The sequence below is a fragment of the Zophobas morio genome, unplaced genomic scaffold, assembly GCF_036711695.1.
Source record: "Zophobas morio isolate AGI-343-1 ecotype UQ-CSIRO unplaced genomic scaffold, CSIRO_AGI_Zmor_V1 ptg000024l, whole genome shotgun sequence".
In the NCBI taxonomy this organism is placed as follows: Eukaryota; Metazoa; Arthropoda; class Insecta; order Coleoptera; family Tenebrionidae; genus Zophobas; species Zophobas morio.
Window position 1 is genome coordinate 14,831,145 of NW_026972129.1, and position 17,866 is coordinate 14,849,010.

Here is a 17,866-nt window from a genome sequence, read left to right on the forward strand (position 1 = left end):
ACAAATCTCGTCTTGAGCAATTTTCCAAATTCTAACCAATGAGTCCCTGTTGCTCATCTTGTTAAGGACCGCACCCTTGAACGTGGTCAATATTTATGAACCACTACTAACAACGAGAGCATGTTTGGACCAAAAGGCATTCTAGTTTCTGGCTAGCCGTTCTAGTTAACAAAGTTGCAGCAAACAAGGCTGCTCAATCAGCTTTAAGTTCCAGGGGTTTACTGAAGTATATTCTGTTTTCGAGATCCACATCTTGGAATTGGTTACAAGTTATCAACAAGCCTTCAGAAACAAGGGCTTGTAAGCTTTCCCTCAGTATGGAAGAAGTGAGGCAGACAGTATGATCATATCTAGAATAGTACAATGATAAAGGTTTTACCATTATCCACTTGTGTTTGAGGTGTCTGCTCGACAGATGAATCTCAGCCCCACCGGTTGATTCCGGGTTAGGATTTTGGTTTTAGACGTTATATTGCCGAAAGGCGAGTAATACGATAACTCATACTTCCAGAAGCTTTACAATCACCATGTCTTCAAAGTGTATAACTTAATATTCATTCGGAGCTCATTTGCCTGAAGATATGGTCCCAATCATGAGCCATCCACATAGGATGACATCCCTCATGTTGCCAGAGGAAGAATCTCCAGTTCAGTTTATGGCACCAGGTGAAACTTTGTATCCAAACGTATATTGCTATGGCTAAGACCGGAGGGATTAAAAAGGATCGTCTACGAACCGTAACAAAATATTTATTTTTAATGTTGAAACTAAACTACTAGAAGCCGAGGTGTGGGATATTGGGGGTGAATATCTTATACTGACTAACGATTCACTATTAACTGATGTGATTATATCAAGCAAAAAATTAAAAATTTAGATTTATGTTGAAGTAACAATGGAATTTGGTCTTTCATGAGTCAGAACGTTTTCTAGAATAGAGCACTTGGCACTTTTTAAAAGAAATTTGACAGTCAATTTTCACCTGAGTGAAACGTGCAGCGGTTTCAGAACTGTCAGGTGTACTTTAGAAGTAAAATTGGTGGATTTTGGAACTATGAATAGAGTTTATAGTGCGCTCATATTATAAATTTATTTCGTTTTATTACAAGGCTATAATAATATTTTTTATTATGTTGACCCTGGAGTTATTTTAAGAGCCCAGGCCCATTCGCTGGTTACAGTTGCTTTATCTGGGAAAGCGATATTCACTTGATCATCTACGGATTGCCACTAAAAAGATTAGCAAATTAAAACAATTTTTTCTTAACTAATACAAAAGTACGAAAATTATTTAACGTAAGGGAGAATAGCATTATTTTTTGTGGGAGAAATGTTCTAAATTCTAAATTACACTAGACACGTACTCTTCCGGAAAATGTCACTTTTCAAAAGTGATTTTTATGAATTTTGTTTGTTATATTTTATGACCCTTTTGAAATAGATATGTATTATTATTATTATTACTAATACTTACTGAAAGTGGTGAATCGTCGTTCCCTAAGAGCACAACTTGCGTATCATCAGTGCTGAAAAGTGAATTTGCTGAGCCAAGTTTCAGAAGATTATCATCTGGCCAATTCAGAACAATTGCATATACAACTGGCTCTTTAGCAGTGTACCATACACCAGAAGTTAATGTATCATTCTGCACAGACCACGCGTTACTTTCATAAACTGCGTCTCCATTAATGGACAACCATTCTCCAAGTTGCAACAAACGTTCTTGGAAAACTGGGATTATTGTACCTTCTTTTGTCGGTCCGACGTTAATCAAAATATTACCTAAATACAGTTTCACCAATTAGTTTACGCTTCACAAGTTAAATAATAATTAATTTCTCACCTCCACAACTAATGGTTTCTGTGAGAGTAGTAATTAATTCATGAATTGATAATATATCCCTTGATACTGCGTTTCGTCTGTAGCCCCAAGAAACTTTATCTACTGTCATACAGTTTTCCCATTTGTGTGGTAATAAATGACCTACAATTGTGATTATTTTTATGTTTTAAATATTTAATGGATTTTAGAACCTGGATTGTATCTGTCAGCACAAGTAAAGAATCCTCCATGTTTGCACCCTACGTTAGATCCCCATCTATCGTTTGTTACAACAATATCCTTTACAGGACTTTCATTATAAAGCCAAGCTAAAAATTCTGTAGATTTCCAGTATGAATCTGGAGCTTCACCATCTCCATCCGACCACAGAACTTCTGGTTGATACGTATTGATCAGCTCCTTCATTTCAGGTATGATTTTAGTATCGACGAATGTGGAAGTCGTAAAGTTATTAGTTTTATCTTCATTATAAAGTGGATGAAACCACTCAAACAGTGAATGATATAGCCCAAAATGAAGATCCGTTTGTCTAACAGCATTAGCCAGATCTCCTACAAGGTCCCTATGTGGACCAACGTCTTCAGCGTTCCAACTGTAGGCATATTTAGAAGGCCACAGAGTATAACCTTCATGATGTTTGCTTGTCAACACAACATATCTAAAGCATTAAATTAATAACAATAAAAAGTTCATTTTCAACTTGTTACTTTGCGCCAGATTTTACAAATAAGTTTGCCCATTCTTCCGGTTCAAAAAATTCGGCCGTAAATTCTTTCCCGAAGTCTTGATAGGTAAAAGTGGGTGGATAGTTCTCTTCCATAAATTTGACATATGTGTATGTGTTGTCTCCTATTAATTTTTATCAGTTCATAAGTAAGCTTGTTTTGTGCCTTTTTAAAACTTACCTTGCCATCTAAACCAAAACCATTCACTTCCAAAACTAGGAACCGAATAAACACCCCAGTGAAGGAAAATTCCGATCTTTGCTTTATCGTACCAACCAGGCAAAGGTCGACTGTCTAAGCTGTCCCATGTTGGATCATACTGCGCCGAGATTTGTGTCAAAGATCCACACAGTGTTAACAGCAATAAAAACAACATCATTAAGCAATTATTTTAAATACTTGATGTATTTAAACGAGAAGGAAGCGGTATCAGCAGCTGCTTTATTGTTTAATGGAACCGAACGTAGTACTGGAAGTAGTCATGTTATTGAATGGACAATTTATTACATTAACGAGCGTACGAGTGATAAGATAAAGACAAAGAAGCTGCAGAATATGGAATAAAAACATTAAATTGTAAATAATTATTTGTCAAAATGTCAATGTGACAATATAATCATATTAAAGTAGATATTATTGCTAAGAGCTAATGAAAAGCTTAGTCAAAATACTCATGAATGTAGTAAAACAACATACATTCATTTATTTGTTTAACCCTTATTTATTATCACATGTATTAGTGTAGTGCACATTATTAAAAGTTCTTTTTTTTCAATTCTTTTGTTAGTGTCAGGATGTTTGTTTCATTATCTGATTAAACATCTTCTTCTGTTTTAATAATTTAGTTGAAGTATTTTTGTTGAATGGTTGTCAACAACAGATACAATCTCAGATAAATACAATTTTTTTTTTTAGTAAGATTAAAATCAAGTAAAAACACTAACTTGGCATTCTACAAAATGCTCAAAGTTCAAGTATTACTTCTAGTACCGGATTGTTAAAAGAGTTATGTTTAATACAATTTAAAAAACAATTGTCTTAAAAAAAATATCCTTAAAACATATCAGCTATCCCATGTGAGCGTTTATGAAACAAAAAAAAAATCCTCCATGACGGGTTTTTTTGAATTATCTATAAGCATTAATAAAAACATAACATAACGGGGACAGGTCAGCTAGACAGGTATTTTACTATGTCCAAAGTAAGTTAGATCAAGATTATGTAAGATGACCTTCTTGTTTTCTTGTGTTTCAAAAATTAAATAAAATACACTGACCGGCAAAAAAGCCGGCCACCCCGAAAAATTTCACAAAACCACTTTAAAAATTATTAATTTAACTAGTGATCATTATTTTATTAAAGAAGCATTGACTATTGCCACATGATGTACAAATTAGCAAAAAAAGAAGACAAATAAACGCAGAATTAAATCTAATTTAACAAAATAACAGAAACAGACCAAGTACGATATTTTCTTAATTAAAACAATAAAGGAGGCTATTGTTGTAAACACTGTTTTTCATTATTTGATGATAAGTTTGGCAGTTAATAAACGTTTGCACGTGAAAATAATGCCGTTAACTCTTACAGATGTCTCTCAAATTGTCGCTCTGTTTCTGTTATTTTATTAAATTAAATTTAATTCTGCTTTTATTTGACTTCGTTTTTTTTGCTAATTTATACATCATGTGTCAATAGTGAATGGTTCTTTAATAAAATAACGATTACTAGTTAAATTAATCATTTTTAAAGTGCAAATTTTTTTAGGGTGGCCGGGTTTTTTTTGCCGGTCAGTGTATATGCCACACATTCATAGAGAAGAATGTTTTTATGTAAATCTTGGGTGAAAAGGAAACTTGTGATTCGTTGCTGGATATAGAATATATGCACAGTTATTTTTGTTGATGCTTTATTTTTTTACTTAGGTAAGTAAGATGTATACTAATGGGAAGCCGATGTTATCTTAATAACCCAAGCCCATTCACTCATTACTGCTGCTTGGTCTGGGAGTGTTATGGCCACTTTATCGTCACTGATTTCCCACTGCAAAAATTTTCACTAATTAGGTACACGAAACATATTTCAAATATTCGTCATTACCGTTAATGACTGATCTTGGTTTCCTAGCAAAATCACTTCACTAGATGAACCGAAAAGAGGCGTGGCAGCACCCAAATTTAGAACATTTCCATCAGGCCAGTTCAGAACTATAGCATATACGTCGGAATCCTTACTAGTATACCAAACACCGGAAGTTAGAGTATCGTTTTGGACAGACCATGGCACGCTTTCGTATATAGCGTCACCATTGATACCTAACCACGTTCCGAGCTGTAGAAGACGTTCTTGGAAGATGGGAACGATAGTTCCTTCTTTAGTTGGTCCGACATTTATAAGAATATTTCCTAAAGAGAAATGTAGTAATTTATTCAACACTTTTACACTATAGTTACCTCCACAACTGATTGTTTGTGTTAAAGTTTCAATAAGTTCATGTATTGTCAGAATGTCAGATATTTTTATCGTCCTTCGATAACCCCACGAATTTCTGTCAACAGTCATAGCATTTTCCCATTTGTGAGGTTGAAGGACGCCTGCAGAAATACATTGTCAATGACAATAAATAGGTGAGATACAAATACAAAATTGCGAACCTGGATTGTATTTATCGTAGCAAGTATAAATATCGCCGTGGATACATTGAGTATTACTTCCCCATCTGTCATTTGAAACTATAACATCTTTGACGGGACTTTCATTGTAAAGCCAAGCAAGAAATTCTGTCGCTTTCCAGTAAGTGTCCGGACTCTCCCAATTTCCATCAGACCACAAAACTTCAGGTTCATATGTACTGATAAGTTCTTTCATTTCTGGTATGACTTTTGAATCGACAAAGTTAGAAGTTGCCCAGTTGTTTGCTTTATCGTCTTCGTAAAGAGGATGGTACCATTCAAGTAGAGAGTGGTAGAGGCCAAAGTGGAGATCTTTGCTCCTAACAGCTTTCGCAAGATCTCCTAAAGGTACAAAAACTGGTGACGCTTGTTTTGGACGAAAAAATTCTTACCTAAAAGGTCACGGTGCGGACCCACGTCATTCGCGTTCCAACTGTAGGAGTATTTTGATGGCCACATAGCATATCCTTCATGGTGTTTGCTGGTTAGTACTACATATCTAGTAACAGTTTAAATAATTAGCCGCAATAAATTGAAATGTGTTTAGTAGATTTACTTTGCACCAGAATTTTTAAACAAGTCGGCCCAAGTATCGGGATCGTAAAATTCTGCTGTAAATTGTTCCGCAAAGTCTTGATACGTCCAATTGGGTGGGTAGTTCTTCTCAATAAAGTTTACAATTTCACTATTGCCTCCTAAAATTTGAATATATTTGTATCATTGATAAAATGATGACTGAATTTTTTAAAGTTCATACGTACCTACCCAACTACTCCAGAACCATTCATTTCCTAAACTGGGAACTGAGTAGACACCCCAGTGGAGGAAAATTCCAATTTTTGCTTTATCATACCAGTCAGGAAGTGGACGGCTGTCTAAACTATCCCAGTTTGCTTCATAGTCGGCCACAGTTTGTGTAACAATCCCGCAAAATAATAGTACCCACAAAGCTGCCATTCTTTTGGATGTCACAGGTATAACAAACTTGTTTAAATTTGTTGTCGGACGAGCAATAAATATATACAAAAACACTTAAGGATAAGTGAGTGCAGGGTTGGACTGTACAAGTTGATATGCATAGATTAAATACAATCTTTTGAAATAACCTGTCTAAACAATAGCTAACTATTGATACTAGGTACTTCGCTTTTTTTTGCAGATTTACAAAATCTAATTTTATAATTTTTCAAAAAAGCGGGGGAAGTCTGTCGAAATAATTTTGGACCATTTTTTTTAATAGATAGAGATTAGGGATGTACCGACTGTAGGTCTGGAGGACTAACCGACTAGCCGATTGTTCTGCCAGTAAAAACTGACTAGTCGGCCGACTGTTCGGCTTTGCTAAAACCGATTTATAAATGCGACAGACAGTGTGTTTTTTTTCTATTTCTCTGACTACCTTAAAAATTTGTTTTATTTTAATAAAAGTTCCTTTGTTTTCCAAAAAATGTGTTAAATTTGTTTGGATAATTTTAACATTTTTTTTTTTGTAGTAACTCAGTACAAAAATAAAGAATAACACAATTTAGGGCCAGTTTATACAATATTTTAACTGAGATTAAGTTGATCACGCGTTTAACAAGACCATTAGCGACTTCTGATTGAGTCACATGGTACTTTAACGCCGTGTTAAAAATTAAATTGCAATTACATATTTAATTGAGGTTTTGTAGATCGGATTTAATTGTATTTTATACTATTTTAATAAAAAAAGCTGACCGATCGGCTATTTAGCCGACCAGTCGCCGACTGCCAGCCGACGATGAAAAACGGCCGAATAGTCGGCTTATCCGACTGGTCGGCCACTAGTCGGTACATCCCTAATAGAGATAGATGGAAACATGTCTAAAAAATGAAACAGTCTATAAATGTGTTTCGTTGAATTCTATTTCTGAGTTTTTATCAAATTCTTTGACTTTACCAGCGCATTGTGTTCTGTAATTCTGTATACCGAAAATTGCTTGAGCTTAAAGTGTGCATATTTGTTATCCACTCCGACTCTGTAAAGAAGGAGTCAGCTGAGGAAAATTTTTGACACTTTTGTTATTTCATATTAAAGTGTGTCCGATAACCGCTATCACTTTCGATTATTGTTTCTTAGAAGATCTACATTGAGTATTACAAGTAAGATTTTTTTTTAAATTTTAGTCCTTTTCCGTACAATTCCGTTGTACAATCTTGTACAATACAATTTTCCTTTGTTTTCGAGTGCTTTACAAGTACAAAGTTCTCTTGTTAAACACGAGTGTATTGTTTTTTGCTAATACATAATTACAAATGAACATAATTCAAAAATTTCCACAGTTGACGGTGACGTGTACAGAATAATTCCGACTGGAATGGATTTGACAAGACTCAGATTGCCTCAACATTGAGTGGACTTGACTAGCTTGCTTCCGACAGTGGTCCCTGGATGGTTCTTGAACGCGGCTTCGAGGTTTTTCTGGAGCACGCCATCGAGACTTCCGGCAACCCCCTCAAGACTTTTCTTTAGCGAATCCCGTCAGGCCTCCGTCACCCATCATCGCCGTACATACTAGAAAGTCCTCGAGAAAACCCATAGGCGTCGTACCGGGGCGGCGTATGCGTCTATTTCGTAACAATACTGTACTTGCCACAGTACTTGCCAATTATGCAACGACTACTAGGTATGTAGGTATACCGTTGGTATGATTAATTTACTTTCATAAGTTGACGTTTGTAAATTTTAAATGCTTATGTAAAATTCCTAGATTCAACAAGAATTTCCGTAACGACGTACCTCCTTCAGTTGACCATAGAGTTCGACCTGTTTTTAAGTTTGCACCATGATTTGTACTATATGGGCCTCTTCAGGAAAATTTGGTTTTTAAATACAAAAGCAATACATTTTTGACTTATTAAAATGAGTGATATTTAAATCAATTCTTGACAAAAAAATGTTATTATAAAAAGTATTCCACACATCTAAATTTTCTAGACGTATCATTTGAAAGGAAACATGATACATTTTTAAAATATGTATATAAAAACCGATAGATTCAAAATAATTTTAAGAAGTTATTGGCACAGTCTATGGCACAGTATAGATAACTTGTTGACTATACTATATAATTGGTTTGATTGATATGTAACAAATATCACAATCCATTTTATTTTTCATGTTGGCAATTCTAATAGTAAATTCTTTAATTAAATTATGAATTACTTATGACACAAATAAATAATGTAAAATGATAGTTTTGCTATCTAAAGAACTGGAAATACAGAGAACATGAGCTTGAAACTGCAGATTTGAAACATGAATTGAAATTAGCACATAAACACCAGTTTGAAATGTTAAATATTCAAAAGGAACTTTTAAATTAACATGATTTTGATTGTTGTGAATTAATTTAATTAAAATAAATTGTCATTGTGATTTTTAGACAATGGCAAACTGGGAAATCATTACAAATATGAAATAGATTGTAGTAAGTTTCTTAGATTTTTATGATATGAAGCGCCTGGACCATAAAATTGTATATAGGAAGAAGAAATTTGATACTTTTGCTAAAAGCAAACCAGAGAAATTAAATGTTCCTGAAATTTTATTGTGACGCGCCGTCACTAAATCAGTTCACGAGAAAATCGCAACAAAAAGGCGAATAACAAATCCCTAGAACATAAAAATGAATTCACAAATTTACAAATCTTAATTACTTAACACACATGTCCAAATCTGCATATAGTACCCCTCAAACGGACAATCAGAATCGGCCACAAATCCCCAAACGGAAAAACAAAATTCGCATATTCGCAAATGTCAAATATCATTGCGCTTGTCAAACATTGCGAACAACATGCGCAGAACTGTACACCCATAAAAACCGCCAATCGCAATTGCTTTCATTAGAATTCGTACCCAAACTAAAACAGCAGCAGGTGAAACCCAGACGCAACAGATCAATGAACGCCGCTTTTATTAACAGAGATGCAGCAGCCTGGCGCAACAAAGCGATGGCGACATGGGAACCATGATGCAAGTTGAAAAAATTGGTCTAAAGAGTTTAGACAGTACTTCCCTCGCTGTCGAAAACGTGATGACTGCATGCCTATTATGTTTTTTTCGCATTAGATTTCAAAACACTCGGTTCTGTAGTTCCTGATTAAATCAATAAAATAAATTTACCCATTCATTAATTTTTTCGGTCACCCTGTATATGTAAATCCAAAAAATTTGAATGGAATGATAAGTCACAAGAAGAGACTCATCATATTTTGTACATTTTAGATAGGATTTATTCAGCAAAATTTTGTGGTAACGTCATAAATTTTTTAGGGGGGATGAGCAAATACATTTTGATCAAAAACTTACCATGCTTTTGGTAACTTTAAACCATCTTCAAGATTTCAAAGCATTCGGTTTTGTAGTTCCTGAGTAAAGCAATAAAATAAATTTACGCATTCATTAATTTTTTTGAGTCACCCTGTATATGCAAATCCAAAAAATATGAATGGAATGATAAATCACAAGAAGAGTTTCATCATATTTTGTACATTTTAGATAGGATTTATTCAGCAAAATTTTGTGGTGACGTCATAAATTTTTTAGGGGGGATGAGCAAATACATTTTGATCACAAACTTACCATGCTTATGATAACTTTAATACATCTTCAAGTCTTCAAAGCATTCGGTTTTGTAGTTCCTGAGTAAATCAATAAAATAAATTTACGCATTCATTAATTTTTTTGAGTCACCCTGTATATGCAAATCCAAAAAATTTGAATGCAGTGATGAATCACAAGTACAGACTCATCATATTTTGTACAGTTTAGATAGGATTTATTCGGCAAACTTTCGAGCTGACGTCATCAATTTTTTGGAGGTGATAAGCAAATATATTTTGACTAAACATTTATTATGTTCTTTATAACCTTAAAACATTTACAACATTTCAAAACATTGGGGTTATCAGATTCAAAATTAAATTGCAAAATATTGATTTATAATTTTGATTTTTTTTCCAAAAATCTGGACGCTTCGGGTAAAAACTCAATTCGGAGTCGTAAACTACATGTGTAGGACTATGTTATTTTATACAATTTAAAACCCATTTACTATGTACAATTTTGAAGTGACGTCATCGCATTAGTGGTGGGGATGATTAGACAAATTTTTGTTAGCGTTTTACCATCTACATGATATTCCTAATATAAGTACAAAATTTCACAACAATCGGTGCAGCACTTTGGGAGATTATCTGCCTAATAAAAATCCGGGACGGCAGACAGACGGACAGACGGACAGACAGACGGAAACGGGAGACCTATTTCTTCGTCTTCTAGGGGCCATGAAAAATCGAGAAAACGTAAAAGTACACAGTCGGCCGAGGGACTCGATTACAATACTTCTTTGCTTACGCTCGGGAAGTAAAAAATTATAGTTTATAGACTATCGCAACTTATATTACACATTTCATGAGTAATTTTTTTTTTGTTATAAAGAAAATGATCCTAAAACATACCAGCTACGCCATGTGAGCTTTTATGAAATAAAATGTGTTATACTCTTTTAATTTTCTTTGTTATACTTCTAGTCAATTTAGCAACCTCATTTAAAAATTTTAAGTACGAGTTATCCGCCATGACGGGTTTTCTTGAATCATGTAACTATAAGCATTAATAAAAATATCATAACGAGGACAGGTCAACTAAGTAGACAGGGTAAATTGGATCAATATTATGTAAGATGACCTTCTTGTTTTCTTGTGTTTCAAAAATTAAATAAAATATATGCCACACATTCATGGAGAAGAATGTTTTTATGTAAATCTTGCGTGAAAAGGAAACTTGTAATTCGTTACTGGATAAAGAATATGTATACAGTTGTTTTTGTTGATGCTTTATTTTTTTACTTAAGTAAGATGTATACTAATGGGAAGCCGATGTTATCTTAATAACCCAAGCCCATTCACTCATTACTGCTGCTTGGTCTGGGAATGTTATGGACACTTTATCGTCACTGATTTCCCACTGCAAAAATTTTCACTAATTAGGTACACGAAATAGATTTCAAATATTCATCATTACAGTTAATGACTGATCTTCGTTTCCTAGCAAAATCACTTCGCTAGATGAACTGAAAAGAGGCGTGGCAGCACCCAAATTTAGAACATTTCCCTCAGGCCAGTTCAGAACTATAGCATATACGTCGGAATCCTTACTAGTATACCAGACACCGGAAGTTAGAGTATCGTTTTGGACAGACCATGGCACGCTTTCGTATATAGCGTCACCATTGATACCTAACCACGTTCCGAGTTGTAGAAGACGTTCTTGGAAGATGGGAACGATAGTTCCTTCTTTAGTTGGTCCGACATTTATAAGAATATTTCCTAAAGAGAAATGTAGTACTTTATTCGACACTTTTATACCATAGTTACCTCCACAACTGATTGTTTGTGTTAAAGTTTCAATAAGTTCATGTATTGTCAGAATGTCAGATATTTTTGCTGTTCTTCGATAGCCCCACGAGTTTTTGTCAACAGTCATAGCATTTTCCCATTTGTGAGGTTGAAGGACGCCTGCAGAAAGACACTGTCAATGACAATAAATAAGTGAGATACAAATACAAAATTGCGAACCTGGATTGTATCTATCGTTGCAAGTATAAATATCGCCGTGGATACATTGAGTATTACTTCCCCATCTGTCATTTGAAACTACAACATCTTTGACGGGACTTTCATTGTAAAGCCAAGCAAGAAATTCTGTCGCTTTCCAGTAAGTGTCCGGACTCTCCCAATTTCCATCAGACCACAAAACTTCAGGTTCATATGTATTGATAAGTTCTTTCATTTCTGGTATGACTTTTGAATCGACAAAGTTAGACGTTGCCCAGTTGTTTGCTTTATCGTCTTCGTAGAGAGGATGGTACCATTCAAGCAGAGAGTGATAGAGCCCAAAGTGGAGATCTTTGGTCCTAACAGCTTTCGCAAGATCTCCTAAAAATACAAAAACTGGTGACGCTTATTTTGTACTAAAAAATTCTTACCTAAAAGGTCACGATGCGGACCCACGTCATTCGCGTTCCAACTGTAGGAGTATTTTGATGGCCACATAGCATATCCTTCATGGTGTTTGCTGGTCAGTACTACGTATCTAGTAACATGTTAAATTATTAGCTGCAATAAATTGAAATGTGTTTAGTAGATTTACTTTGCACCAGAATTTTTAAACAAGTCGGCCCAAGTATAGGGGTCGTAAAATTCTGCTGTAAATTGTTCCGCAAAGTCTTGATAAGTCCAATTAGGTGGGTAGTTCTTTTCAATAAAGTTTACAATTTCACTATTGCCTCCTAAAATTTGAACATATTTGTATCATTGATAAACTGATGGCTGAATTTTTGAAAGTACGTACGTACCTACCCAACTACTCCAGAACCATTCATTTCCTAAACTGGGAACTGAGTAGACACCCCAGTGGAGGAAAATTCCAATTTTTGCTTTATCATACCAATCAGGAAGTGGACGGCTGTCTAAACTATCCCAGTTTGCTTCATAGTCAGCCACAGTTTGTGTAACAATCCCGCAAAATAATAGTACCCACAAAGCTGCCATTCTTTTGAACGTCACAGATATAACAAACTTTTTTAAACTTGTTGTCGTACGAGCAATAAATAGATACAAAACACTTAAGGATAAGTGAGCGCAGGGTCGGACTGTACAAGTTGATATGCATAAATTAAATACAGTCATTTGAAATAACCTGTTTAGCTATTGATCCTAGGTAATTCGCTTTCTTTTGCAGATTTACAAAATCTAATTTTATAATTTTTCAAAAAAGCGGAGGAAGTTCTGTCGAAATAAATTTCGACCATCTTTTTTTTAATGGATAGAAGGACATTTGCAAATAGAAGCATTCAACTGTCTAGAAAATGAAAGAGTCTATAAATGTGTTTTGTTGAATTCCATTTCTGAGTTTTTATCAAATTCGTTGACTTCACAGCGCATTGTGTTCTGTACACTGAAAATCGCATGAGCTTAAAGTGTGCATGTTTGTTATCTATTCCGACTCTGTAAAGAAGGAGTCAGCTGAGGAAAATTTTTGACACTTTTGTTATTTCATATTAAAGTGTGTCCGATAACCGCTATCACTTTCGATTATTGTTTCTTAGAAGATCTATAGTGGGTACTACAAGTAGGATTTTTTTAATTATAGTCCTTTTCCATATAATTCCGTTGTACAATTTTGTACAATACAATTTTTCGTTGATTTTGAGTGCTTTACAAGTACTCAAATACAAAGTTCTCTTGTTAAACACGAGTGTATTGTTTTTTGGTAATACATAATTAGAAATAAACTAAATAAAAAAATTTCCACAATTGGTCACCGTCAATTGTGGAAATTTTTTTACAGATTTTTACAGAATAATTCCGACTGGAATGGATTTGACAAGACCCAGATTGCCTCCACATTGAGTGGACTTGACTAGCTTGCTTCCGACAGTGGTCCTTATTTAAATAATCATGTGTTCCTCTGGATGGTTCTTGAACGCCGCTTCGAGGTTTTTCTGGAGCACGCTATCGAGACTTCTTCCGGTAACACCCCCCCCCCCCCCCTTTTATTTAGCGAATGCCGTCAGGCCTCCATCACCCATTATCTCCGTACATACTAGAAAGCCCTCAAGAAAACCCATAGGCGTCGTACCGGGGCGGTGTATGGGTTTATTTCGTAACAATACTGTACTTGCCAATTATGCTGATGATTAATTTACTTTCATAAGTTGACGTTTGTAAATTTTAAATGCTTATGTAAAATTCGTAGATTCCACAAGAATTTCCGTAACGACGAATACTGTAAGTACTGACTTCAGTTCGACCATAGAGTTCGACTGTGCATTTCGACCTGTTTTTAAGTTTGTACCATGGTTTGTACTATATGGGCCTCTTCAGAAAAAAATGGTTTTTAAATACAAAATCAATAAATTTTTTAATTATTAAAATGAGTCATATTTAAATAAATTCTTAACAAAAAAATGATATACATAATAAAATATATTTGACACATCTAAATTTTCTAGACGTATCATCTGGAAAGAAACATGATACGTTTTTAGAATATAAAAACCGATAGATACAAAATATGTAATTTTAAGAAGTTATTGCCATTGTCTGTGGCACAGTATAGGGAACTTGTTGACTATATTGTGGTTATTGGTTTGATTGATATCTAACCAATATTACACTCCATTTTATTTTTCATGTTGGCAATTCTGTGTTCTGTGTTGCATCATTGCAATTATAACAGTAAATTCTTTAATAAAATTATGAATTATAACGCAAAATAAATAATGCATTCTCAGGGAGATCCTTCAGAAGAAATTTTAAAGAAATTAACCAATGATGAGAAAATGATAGTTTTGCTATCTAAAGAACCAGAAATACAGAAATTAAAACATGAACAATGTTCATTGAACATGAACTTGAAATTGTGGATTTGAAACATAGATTGAAACTGGCACAACAAGAACAACACCAGGCAAATAACATTGGCGTGGGTAAAACTCAACAATTTCTTTCTTACTAACTATAATTTACACGATTAACTCTTACTGTGATTATGTACCACAATTATTTCGGCGCATTTCACTGGACGCCCTTGACTCCACTAGTTGAATGATCCCTGTTCCCGACGCTGGCCTCTATTTAAACCTATGCGTGCCTCTCGATGGATCCAGAACGCCGCTTCGAGAGTTTTCTGGGCCCGCAATCGAGACTTCCGGTAAGCGCTACAGACTTGCCTTTGTGGAACGCCGCGTCGACACCGACAGCAATGATGACTCACCTATCAACGCCGTGCGTACTACCAGAAAGCTCTCGACGGCCATAGGCGTCGTACCGGGGCGGCGTAAGGGTGCATTTCGTAACAATAAATTGTCATTGTTATCTTTTAGACAACGGCAAACTGGGAAATCATTACAAATATGAAACTTAAGCCTTTTTATTGCTTGCTAACGTCGCGGGAGACAAAATAAATGGGCAAAAATCTCTATAAAAGCAATAGCGCAGAAAGTGATTTTCATTCAAGTTTCGAGGTGCCGTGGGCCACACTCCGTCTGCTTTCCGATTTTTCCACTATTTTTGGCGGAATTTTGAAGAAATCTGGACTTAGAAAAATTTGCTAAGACTGAGAAGAAATTAGAAAAATTAAAAAAAAATACAGGGTATCAAAACGAATTTATATGATGTCATTTACCTTCTTATGCGGTTACTGATGGTTTTACTTATCTATATTTATTTTACTGTATAGAGGTTATCACGAATACAAATTCGCAAAATCTATTTTTTTATTTTTCAAAGAAGCGGGATTTGTGGCACTGCACTTCGGGGGCGAGGGAAATCCTGTCGAAATAACTTTCGGGCAATGTTTTTAATCACATACAAAAAAAATAAATGTATTTAACACTTGTTTTGGACTTGTCTTCATCTGATCTAAAAAAAAGCATTTCGTTTAATTTTTAATCTTTTATTTTTTTTATTAAGTAAGTATGAAATAGTATCAAACAAATCTAAAAAGTTTAATTGGTTTAAATTTAAATCGTATACCTGTTAAACACAATTCACTATCTCCGGGCGGGTCAGTTAGGATAAATTAAAATGTTCTAATAAAAAGCTTGAACTACAGGCTGAATACTTCCCAGAAGTATGTATGCGTGTTCATTTCGCATAATAGGTATTATTAAAAAAAATGTTTATGATTTACTACTCTTTCTTATAAAAAACCGTTATTTACAAATCAATGAATAATATATTAATGTTAGCATCTAACATACAACAGCCTTAACTGTAATATCTTTAAATCAGACTTAAAGCAACAGGGTTTTTTTAACTCGTCACAAATTTTGCGCGCGAAATTCAAATTTTAACATTGATCAGTAAATTCACCAAAAAGTGGTGTGTCTGACTTAATCAAAATTGACTTTATTTACAAAACAAAGTAACAATCATCCGTCATTAGTAAAATCATAATTAATTTTATTAATTGCTTATATCTGGTTATGAATAAATAATTGTTTGGTATGTAGTATAAACAAGTTTATGTGACTTGGTGATGATGATACAGTAAAATATTATAGGAACGCATTAATGTGAAAGTAAAGTAAGATTTGACTTAAAATCCTGTTATAATTTTCAATGTGACCTTGACTGACCATTTTTAATGTAAAATCAAGAATATTCATCACTTGTAAAGTATTCACTAATAAATAATTTCATGAACGCTATCAATATTTGTTTCAATATTTACAATAAAAACCAATTATATTCTTTATCATTTTATTCAAAAAGATGATATGAACACAAGAATGTAAAACACTTCTTATGAAACATACTTTTTGTACTCTTCTTTAATTTTTTGTAAAACTGATTTTATATAATCACCTAGTGTGTGGTAAGCATTTACAAAATTGTCTGTGTTTTTCACATAATGTACTGAGGCTAAAGTAACATTTCCAGTCTTGTCATGCAAATACTTAAAATAGCCACCAAGTGTTGTTACGTATACCTTTGCACCAGGTGGTAATGCATTAACAGTGGCACTATAAAGATCCGAACATTTTTCTTCTACTATTTGTGTATGCTCAAACTTCACTGATGTCAGCACAAACAGGAGTAAGAAAATAAAGATGGTCACACCCATAAATGATTTAAATATAGAGGACGGTTTTTGAGGATGTTTGTCTACAGATGCTGCTGCTTTCTTACTTTTCTTATTTTGCGGCTTTTGAACATTCTCTTTTACAGGACCATTCTCTTTCTTCTGCTTCACCTTTTCTTTCTTTTTACTTTTCTTGTTTTCCATTTCCTTTTGTTGGTTAACTTCAAGCTGCTTCTGCCTCTGTTTTTGTCTATTTTCAATATCACTTGCAATCTGTTCTTGTACTTGCGTAAAAAAGTTTACAACATCTCTAGCACTCGTCTGGCACTGTTTGGCATCTAAACAAGGACCTGCTACTTTAGCGACAGCTGGTACCAAAGGATTGTCTTTTAAGTCCAACCACTTTAAAGCTTTTAGTTTGTTAAAACTTAGTGGTAAATACTGTAGCTTGTTCTGGTATAAATCAAGATACTTGAGTTTAACTAAATCTCCAAAGTTTTCAGGCAATTCTGTCAACTGGTTCTTGCTCAAGTCAAGTTTTGTCAAATGAGTAAGTGTCGCAAAATTGCCCTAGAAACACAACTCCAAAATACTGTATCCATGTAATCGATTATACTTACAGGTAGAGCTTTTAAATGATTATTTGATAAATCTAAACTCACGGCCTTCTTGAAGACAGCCTGAAACTAAAAGGTTGCAGTTATGTTACAAATTATTTCATTTTTTGTTACAATTTCTTTAACAGGAACATCCTGTAAATCTGACATGCTAAGATCGATTTCTCCATCTGATAATCGCTCTTTTATATTAATTTTTTGTGGAGCCATTACGGAATGTGTGTGTTATTATAAGTTTAACTTATGATTTTTTAATAAAAAATATATTAACTAACCCAAGCTGAAACTCCACGTCACTGATCTCTTTCGTCCAACAAGATAAAAAAAATCCGTCACCTGTCAAAAGTTGACATTCGACGTGTAGGAAATTTTGACGTTGACATGAAAG

At 34.2% G+C, this 17,866-nt stretch overlaps 4 protein-coding genes across 4 annotated transcripts; all 4 read right to left on the reverse strand.

Annotated features, from left to right (window-relative positions):
- Window positions 1–1,065: 1,065 nt before the first annotated feature.
- Window positions 1,066–3,059, reverse strand: LOC135135305 (plasma alpha-L-fucosidase-like). The gene is made up of 6 exons (XM_064064332.1): window positions 2,750–3,059; window positions 2,552–2,693; window positions 2,036–2,502; window positions 1,845–1,985; window positions 1,476–1,783; window positions 1,066–1,231 (listed from the first exon to the last, which is right to left on the reverse strand). The coding sequence occupies exons 1-6, from the start codon at window positions 2,946–2,948 to the stop codon at window positions 1,130–1,132; spliced, it is 1,359 nt and encodes a 452-aa protein (XP_063920402.1). The 5' UTR covers window positions 2,949–3,059; the 3' UTR covers window positions 1,066–1,129.
- Window positions 3,060–4,461: 1,402 nt separating this feature from the next.
- Window positions 4,462–6,258, reverse strand: LOC135134979 (alpha-L-fucosidase-like). The gene is made up of 7 exons (XM_064063910.1): window positions 6,003–6,258; window positions 5,798–5,936; window positions 5,634–5,740; window positions 5,224–5,583; window positions 5,023–5,163; window positions 4,670–4,974; window positions 4,462–4,612 (listed from the first exon to the last, which is right to left on the reverse strand). Exons 1-7 carry the CDS (start codon window positions 6,196–6,198, stop codon window positions 4,511–4,513), a joined length of 1,350 nt encoding a protein of 449 aa, XP_063919980.1. The 5' UTR covers window positions 6,199–6,258; the 3' UTR covers window positions 4,462–4,510.
- Window positions 6,259–11,089: 4,831 nt separating this feature from the next.
- LOC135135441 (alpha-L-fucosidase-like) lies at window positions 11,090–12,878 on the reverse strand. Its single transcript, XM_064064492.1, has 7 exons — window positions 12,627–12,878; window positions 12,422–12,560; window positions 12,258–12,364; window positions 11,848–12,207; window positions 11,647–11,787; window positions 11,294–11,598; window positions 11,090–11,236 (listed from the first exon to the last, which is right to left on the reverse strand). Exons 1-7 carry the CDS (start codon window positions 12,820–12,822, stop codon window positions 11,135–11,137), a joined length of 1,350 nt encoding a protein of 449 aa, XP_063920562.1. The 5' UTR covers window positions 12,823–12,878; the 3' UTR covers window positions 11,090–11,134.
- Window positions 12,879–16,522: 3,644 nt separating this feature from the next.
- On the reverse strand, window positions 16,523–17,747 carry LOC135135443 (leucine-rich repeat-containing protein 59). Its single transcript, XM_064064494.1, has 3 exons — window positions 17,593–17,747; window positions 17,482–17,541; window positions 16,523–17,431 (listed from the first exon to the last, which is right to left on the reverse strand). The coding sequence occupies exons 1-3, from the start codon at window positions 17,686–17,688 to the stop codon at window positions 16,583–16,585; spliced, it is 1,005 nt and encodes a 334-aa protein (XP_063920564.1). The 5' UTR covers window positions 17,689–17,747; the 3' UTR covers window positions 16,523–16,582.
- Window positions 17,748–17,866: the final 119 nt, after the last annotated feature.